We start from the raw sequence: 9,098 nt of genomic DNA on the forward strand, positions 1-9,098 counted from the left end.
CAATAAGAGTCTCTCACATAATATACAGCATACACGTCCACAGATGTCATACTGCTTCTCAAAATGGCTTTGTCAGGTTCCTCCTCTTCAGCTCATTCCTGCTCAGAGGCGCACATCCAGAAAAGTGGGCTCTGCAACAAGAAGCCATAACAAACTTTATGAAACAATGTTTTTTTCTTCATGGTCATTATATCCTACATACAATTTACCAAAGATGAACTGGGACATTGAAGCTGAATCACTTGATACAACATATGAAATATCATTACCACTCCCTTGGGAGACGGATTACTTCCTCTGTCCATTGTTTGGTACAGTGTTTTCAAATATGTACTGGCATTTCTTTTCTGCAGCTCAGGGTGTCTTTTTCAGTAGAAAATATACCATATGTATCCAAAAAAGGAGAAGGTAGCATTGGAGACACGTATGATGTTCGACTCAGAGCACAGTGAACTATATGACATGACGGCTAAACTGTATCACCAATATTAATTTGGTGTTTGTAGTTAATGTAGTTCCTTTATAATCACAGATTATAAAGGAAAGAGCCATCAAGCAGAGGTCTCTGTTTCTCTTGCAGAAGAGCTGAACACCTTTTATGCTCGATTTGAGTCTCACACCAGGTCAGAGGTACTGCTGGAGCAAGACATCTGCCCTCTTCAGGTATCTGTGACTGATGTGTGCAAGTCATTCAGGAGAGTGAATGTGCATAAAGCTCCAGGACCTGACAACATCCCTGGCCGTGTTCTCAAGGCCTGTGCTCCTGAACTGGCAGAGGTGTTCGCTGACATCTTTAACCTCTCCCTGTCCCAGTCTGTCGTCCCCAATAGCTTCAAGAGGGCCACCATCATCCCAGTCCCAAAGAAACCATCAGTGAGCTGTCTCAATGATTACCGCCCTGTCGCACTCACCTCTGTTGTGATGAAATGCTTTGAGAGGTTAGTCAAAGACCACATTACATCCTGCCTGTCACCTGCATTAGACCCACTCCAGTTTGCATATAGGCCGAACAGGTCTACAGATGATGCTGTAGCTTTGGCCTTGAACACTGCTCTCTCTCACCTGGATCAGGACAACACGTACCTGCGGATGCTCTTCATCGACTTCAGCTCCGCCTTCAACACCATAGTACCATCCAGGCTCATCATGAAACTACAGGACCTGAACATCAGTCCCTCCATGTGCAGCTGGATATTGAACTTCCTGACAGACAGGCCACAGGCAGTACGGCTAGGTAACATCACCTCAACTAGTCTAACACTCAGCACTGGTGCCCCATAGGGTTGTGTGTTAAGCCCACTGTTGTACTCCCTGTTCACCTATGATTATGCAGCCACTAACAGCTCCAACACCATCATTAAGTTTGCTGATGACACCACCATTATCGGCTGCATCAAGAATGGTGATGAGTCTGCCTACAGAGCAGAGGTGGCAACAATGACATCCTGGTGTCAGGATAACAGCCTGCTGCTTAATGTAGCAAAAACCAAGGAGTTGATAGTGGACTACAAGCGGCTGCAGGGAGAACATGCACCCATTCACATCGGGGGCACAGCTGTGGAGAGAGTCAAAAGTTTCAGATTTCTTGGTATCAACATCAGCGAGGATCTGAGCTGGACACACCATATTGGTGTGGTTACAAGGACAGCGAAACAGAGGCTTTTTTTTCTGCGGCGACTGTGGAAATTTGGCATGGACTGACATGGACTGACATACTGACTGGTGGCATTACAACATGGTTTGGCAACAGCCTTGCCCAGGACAGGAAGACACTACAAAGAGTGGTCAAATCTGCACAGCGTATTACAAGAACTGCATTACCATCCATTCAGGACCTTTACAGCCAGCGCTGCAGGAGAAAGGCCAAGCGGATCATTTCTGACCCTAGTCTCCAGTATTTCATTTATTTATTCTCTAAGTTGAACGGACATTGAGCACAAAGAATTCCATTACTGATAAATGCTGTTTATGAGTATATGATAATAAACTTGAACTTGAACTTGAACTAATGTTCACCTGGAGAATTCCGCCTGGTTATATGATATGTCTGAACGTACAGTTACAATCGCCTGCCTCCAACAGAAACGGATATAGAATTTTGCTTCCGTAGCTTAGCTGGCATGTAAACGGCCTGTTAGCATTCTAGCTCTAGCGCCTAAAAGATATGATTTATTTTGATTCGCCAGATTGTGGCTATAAAAAGCCTTTGGTAATCGATGTGTTTACTTAAGCTGACATTGCGGTTGTTGTGAGAACACTTTTCATCCCTAATTGGGATTTACAAACAGTGGAACCACTAGTGGAGCTTCAGTGGGTGCTGTGGGTGCTGTACACCTATGGCCACACCCCACAGATAGCAAATACATTCTGAAATCAGCACTGTAAGCTAGTATAATCACTTTGAAAGATGTGTTCAACACACGACTGAACCATATTTGCTGGTGGTACATTTTTAATCGATAGTCCCCTCTAACTATTTAAATATTCAGGTTCCTTTGTTGTCAGCTGTTGACTTTCCTCACCTCCATCAGGCTCCTTGTGCTCCTTGTGACAACTGATCTGAACATCACTTCTGACAATAGCAGCTATGTAGCCTGGTGCTGAACACCAAAATAATCTTAAGGTATTGACAAGAATCAAATGGTCTGTGGGTAGAAAATCTACAGTATGATGATATATTGATTGAACGCTGCATATACCACTGAAGCTGAAACAGTGCACACGTAAACCATTCTGAATGCCAATGCAACAGTGTTAAGTAGTTCCCACCTTCATCAGCTGTGGACCCCGGACCATTTGCTTTTAGTTTCCCTTCATGCACTGGATCTGTGTTAGCTTCAGGGGGCTTATTGTCATCTGCCAAAACATTATCACAATCTCAGTTCAGTAGGATTTGAATACGACATGTATATGATATGAATATGGGCTGTGCTGCTATGTGGAATGATAATAATATGAATGAGCTATGGATCACCATCATAGGTGCACCATACAAACATATAGGGTCAAATACCAAATGTTGCGCTTTGAGTTCAAGATTTACGATAAAGGAATTGCATATAAAAACAGTACAAGTGCATTTGTTATATAAATATTTATAATTGTTCACCAGTTTGCCTTGGCTGCATCAGTGGTTGCTGTGAATTAGGAATGCCACCATGCTCAGACTAGCATTCATTTGACTGATTAGAACATTTGACCCAGTGGTAAGGCTGCTGATTATTGGAGACTTGGCCATTATTGAAAGTTTACAATAGATGAAGAAATTAATTGAATTGAGCTGTATGACAATATTAGAAATATAGTGGCTCCATTGCTCTACTGCTATGTAAATATTCAGGTTCCTTTGTTGTCTTACATACCAGGGTTTGGCATTCCTGGACTATCCTCAATTCCATCAGGCTCCATGCGCTCTGATGACATACAAACAACTGATCTGAACATCACTTCTGACAATAGCAGCTATGTAGCCTGGTGCCGAACACCAAAATAATCTTAAGGTATTAACAAGAATCAAATGGTCTGTGTGTAGAACATCTATACAGTATGATGATATATTGATTGAATGCTGCATATACCACTAAAACTGAAACAGTAAACATGTAAACCATTCTAAATGCCAATGCAACAGTGTTAAATAGTTCCCACCTCCATCAGCTGTGGGTGCCACAAAAGATTCTGCTAGATTCTCTTCATGCAGTGGATCTGTGTTAGCTTCAGGCTGCTTTTTGTCTTCTGCCAAAACATTATCACAATATCAGTTCACCAATATAAATACCAGTTGTCCTCGGCTGAAACAGTGGTTGCTGTGAATTAGGAATGCCACCATGCTCGGACTGGCATTCATTTGACTGATTAGAACATTTGACCCAGTGGATATAAAAGGCTGGCAATTATTGGAGACTTGGCCGTTAATGAAAGTTTAGAAATGAATTGAATTGAGCTGTATGACAATATTAGAAATATAATGGCTCCATTGCTCTACTGCTATGTAAATATTCAGGTTCCTTTGTTGTCTTACATACCAGTGTTATCCTCAATTCCATCACGCTCCTTGTGCTCTGATGACACACAAACAACTGATCTGAACATCACTTCTGACAAAAGCAGTTATGTAGCCTGGTGCTGAACACCAAAATAATCTTTAGCTCTTGACAAGAATCAAATGGTCTGTGTGTAGAACATCTATACAGTATGATGAGATATTGATTGAATGCTGCATATACTACTAAAACTGAAACAGCACACACGTAAACCATTCTGAATGCCAATGCAACAGTGTTAAGTAGTTCCCACCTCCATCAGCTGTGGACCCCGGATCATTTTCTGTTAGTTCCTCTTCATGCACTGCATCTGTGTTAGCTTCAGGGGGCTTATTGTCATCTGCCAAAACATGATCACAATCTCAGTTCACCAATATAAATACCAATTATCCTTGGCTGAAACAGTGGTTGCTCTGAATTAGGAATGCCACCATGCTTAGACTGGCATTCATTTGACTGATCAGAACATTTGACCCAGTGGATATAAAAGGCTGGTGATTATTGGAGACTTGGCTGTTATTGAAAGTTCACAATACATGAACAAATTAATTGAAATGAGCTGTATGGCAATATCAAAATATAGTTCCTCTTAGGGTGGTAGTGGAATAGAGCTACATTTTCACATAATTATTTACCAGTTACACTCGGCATCAGTGGAACAGCTTCAGGGCTCTTATGTTCTCCTGAAGGCACCGGGGGAGTCACTGGGAGACACCAATGTCATGGTTACACATTAACAACATGATCATATTGATAAAGGTATTCAGAGGAATCAGCAGAATCTGTATGATAAAATCTTAATTAAAAAACTGCACATAGTACTGATTAGAAACACACAGAACATTCCATGTATGAAGGTGACAGTATTGGGTGGCCCTCTTGGTAAGCTTGAGCCCATTGTTAATATTCGTGAATGATATAGAAACTATAGACCCACTGTGAGTCTAGTAGCAGAGCTAAGAGCCCTCTCTTTCTCTCAGTTTTATCAAAGTTTCTTTCAACGGGTGAAGCAAAACTGTACATCGGCTACTGGCACTGGGCTCTGTAAAGCGCCTTGAGACAATTTTATTGTTTTGGCGCTATATAAAAATAAAATAAAATGAAATAAAAAATAAATTGCATTGAATTTAGTTACTCGTTAAGCTACTTAATGCATGGGCAGCTACTGGAAAAATACGGACCCTCTCCATCATTATGGTCAGCTAAGGTTAATCAGAAGGTATAATACAGAAATGACTTGCGTAATTTACAAGCAGACAAACCATGTCTCTGAACAGTAACTCATCTATGTTATTCATTCCAACTGTATTTCATAGGCATCTGGTTAGCCTGCACAATACTATACTGTGGTTAAATAGTGACAGCATTTCACTAAAAGCATCAGATCTGCTAGCCATAGCCTTAAACAACCAATCAGGATTAAATAACTTATACCATGGATTTGCGATATTATTACTATGTAAATATTCAGGTTCCTTTGTTGTCTTACATACCAGTGTTTGTCATTTCTTGTTTTTCCTCATCTCCATGCTTCTTGCGCTCTGATGACATACAAACAACTGATCTGAACATCACTTCTGACAATAGCAGTTACGTATATAGCCTAGCCCTAGTGCCAAACACATGTATGTAACATGTAAAATACTGATTAGAAGCAATGTACATACACAGAACATTCTACGTATGAATGCAACAGTATTGGGTGGCCCTCTTGGTAAGCTTGAGCCCGTTGTTAATATTAATTTCCTACATATCATTATCTCTGTTGAATACAATCTCAGCCGTAGGACATTCTTTTTTGTGAAATGTGTCATGATAACCTTGAGTAACAAATAATCATTGTCTCAGATACACTATACGGATATCATGTAGGATCAAATGCCAAATGTCATTCTTTTTTTTGAAATGTGTCATGATAATCTAATTGAGTAACAAATCATTGTCGTTGTCTCAGATACACTATACGGATATCATGTAGGGTCAAATGCCAAATGTCACCCTTTTGAGTTCAAAATGTATAAGAAATAATTAAATGGAAACACAATATCAGGCTTATCGTTGTATAACAATTTTTAACAGTTGTGCTTGTTTGTAACATATCATACAAGACTCTGCACACTACACATGTACTAGGGGTGGGGGAAAAATCGATTTTTCGATTTCTCTCGATTCTCTCTAGAACGATTCTGTCTCGATTCAGAAAAGTTCATAATCGATTTTTTAATAAAATGTTTTTTTTTTTTTTTCATTTTGCTGCAAGCTGCATCGATTATTGCATTGTTCATAGAAAGTCATGATTGTGACAAGGACACACTTTTTCTCTAATAAAAAAATGAATCTGTTGATTTTCTTTAATTATCAAACACAAAGTAGGAAGCGATTTGAGACTCTGAGTAGCAAACTCAAATGTTTTAAAAATCGAGATGCATCGATAATCGTTTTATCGGTTTAGAATTGATAATCGATAATCGGTTTAGAATCGAGAATCGGTTTAGAATCGAATCGTTGACCTCTGAATCAGAATCGAATCGAATCGTGAGGTGCCAAGAGATTCCCACCCCTAACATGTACAATATCCTAAATACGAGTGCAGCAGTATTGCATGGCTCTCTGGGTAAAACTGAACTGGTCATTCACATTCTGGTCCCTATATATTTATGTTTAATAACGTTTCAGCCACCAGACTGTTTTTCAACCGGGAGCTGCTGAAGTCTTCCGGCATCAGTTGCTTGGTTACACTTTGTGACAACGGGACCAATGTAGTCAATGGGTTCCTATACCTAAAACACATTCACTTCACTGGAAATATAATACAGATGTATTAAATAGTGCAATTATTTTCAATTACCCTTAATGCAAGGTATAAATAACCTGCATCGGTCCCGGCATGTCATTGTCCTCAGATCACTCCAACTTTTTCCTGAAAATATAGTTCACTATTACATGGTGTCAATCCAATAGAGAAAACATCAGTATTGCCTATGCATACTTGACAGCTGACAAGATCTGGTGACTACATCATTATTGTTGCTTGAGGCTCTTTGATGAGGCACTGTCAAGAACTTAGAACAATATCTTAAAACCCTTTGCCATTCCTCTAAGACAAATTAGCTTAATAACCAAGAGGTCATACTCATGAATGTTAAAGAATGGTGATGTTGAAATGTAAGAATTAATTGTAATATATAGTGTAATAATGAATTGTATATATATAGTATATATACACTGTATATGAGCAAGCTGATACTGGGGTTAGAATCGAACTTTCTTAAATCCCCACGATCAGTCTCAAAACATTTTATGGATACATACCTTTCCTTTTTAACACCCAAAGTCCACCTATAGTTGACGCTGCAATTAAAAGTAACACCACCACCACCACAACTCGAATAACTGGACCAGGTCCTGCAAAGTAAAGAAAAGACATTTTTGGCAAACATGATGAAAAGGATCGGCGTACACAAATACACATCCTCTCTTCACTTTTTCTGACCTGATCGAGGCGGTGGAGGCGGTGGAGGCGGTAAATATTTTTTGACTGTCCCTTGGCTGGATGCCCAGCTCACTGGATTACTGATGTTACAGGTGTAGACCACATCATGGTCTCTCCTCTCCACAGTCAGTTCAGATCCAGACCACTCTTCAATGCCATTAGCCCAGGTGTACTTTGTGAATTTATCTTCCTTTCCCTCGCAGGTCAGGGTGCAAATGGTATCAATGCAGGCCATGGTGATTTCAGGCTTTGAAACTGGCCCTGCTCAAGGAAAGGGATATTACCAAACACACACACACGCATTAGAGATTACATTATTACAGAAATGTGCTTTTCAAGCAAGGTTGACAAATTCATGCAGTTTGGACACAGATGATGAAAGCAGGCACAGTAGAGTGACTGCCACAGTCATCTCTTCTTCTGACAGTAGTGGTTGAGTTTCATTCTAAATATACACTTAGTGCGGTCAGAGGATGTCAATATAGGACAAGCACCTTACTGCTGGTTTAGATGACCTTATTACAAGGTACTTTGCTATGTTAAACTTCTTGTGTGAATGCATATTTCATGTTAACAACCTTAATCCTACACATAACCACAAAACCTAAACATATTTTAATATATTGTACTAATCAAAAGGGAAGTATAATATAATGGTTTTTAATAACACTTTCATATATAAAGGTTAGCCAAAACTTGTATCAGTTTTCATCTCAATGGAAATTTTTTAAGTCTTTAAAATGCTACTTAGTTAAGTATAACTTCACAAGTTTAAATGTAGCTGCAATGAAGAGCCCTTGCACCCGCCGTCCGCAAACCGTGACATTCTGTAATCAAACAATACACATCTGATGTGTGTGGCAAAGTTTATGAGTCTGAGACATTGGAAGCCCTATCTTCCTTTTTCTAGATGGTGGCGCTGTACCATAGACATGCGTTTGACATGCAGATGGCATTACGCTCAGTGCATGAATGATTCTGTGTAGTTTGAAGTTCATCATTTGATAGATCATGCATTACTATCACACCTCTGTTCTGTTTTGCATACTACATTAATTAGATCATTTCACATGACTTTAGATTCTCAACTATGCTTACATAACACATGCTAAATTCTGTATTGCATGTGATAAATTATAGAGGTATCCGTTTTTAGTGTATGGAAGGCATTGGTATAATGATTGAGTTCTGTAGAGCATGCAAAGTAAAGAAAATACATTTTTGGCAAACAAGATGAAAAGGATCGGCGCACACACATACACATCCTCTCTTCACTTTTTCTGACCTGGATCTGGTGGAGGCGGTAAATATTTTTTGACTGTCCCTTGGCTGGATGCCCAGCTCACTGGATTACTGAAGTTACAGGTGTAGACCACATCATGGTCTATCCTCTCCACAGTCAGTTCAGGTCCAGGCCACTTTTCAATGCCATTAGCCCAGGTGTACGTTGTGAGTCCATCTTTCTTTCCCTTGCAGGTCAGGGTGCAGTTGCTATCATTGATGCAGTCCATGGTGATTGCAGGCTTTGAAACTGGCCCTGCTCAAGGAAAGGGATATTAACA

The 9,098-nt window shown here is 39.9% G+C and overlaps 1 protein-coding gene across 3 annotated transcripts in view; it reads right to left on the reverse strand.

The window, feature by feature from the left end:
* Positions 1–7,864: 7,864 nt before the first annotated feature.
* The window catches only part of LOC105889839 (SLAM family member 5-like), an 8,193-nt gene continuing 6,959 nt past the window's right edge, over positions 7,865–9,098 (reverse strand). For all 3 annotated transcript variants that reach the window (XM_031582395.1, XM_031582402.1, XM_031582388.1), the window contains one exon: positions 7,865–9,073. In XM_031582395.1, the coding sequence (XP_031438255.1) occupies positions 8,808–9,073 (266 nt within the window). In that variant the 3' untranslated portion in view covers positions 7,865–8,807. The remainder of the gene's footprint in view (positions 9,074–9,098) is intronic.

The sequence above is a fragment of the Clupea harengus genome, chromosome 2 (genome assembly GCF_900700415.2).
Source record: "Clupea harengus chromosome 2, Ch_v2.0.2, whole genome shotgun sequence".
Taxonomy (NCBI): domain Eukaryota; kingdom Metazoa; phylum Chordata; class Actinopteri; order Clupeiformes; family Clupeidae; genus Clupea; species Clupea harengus.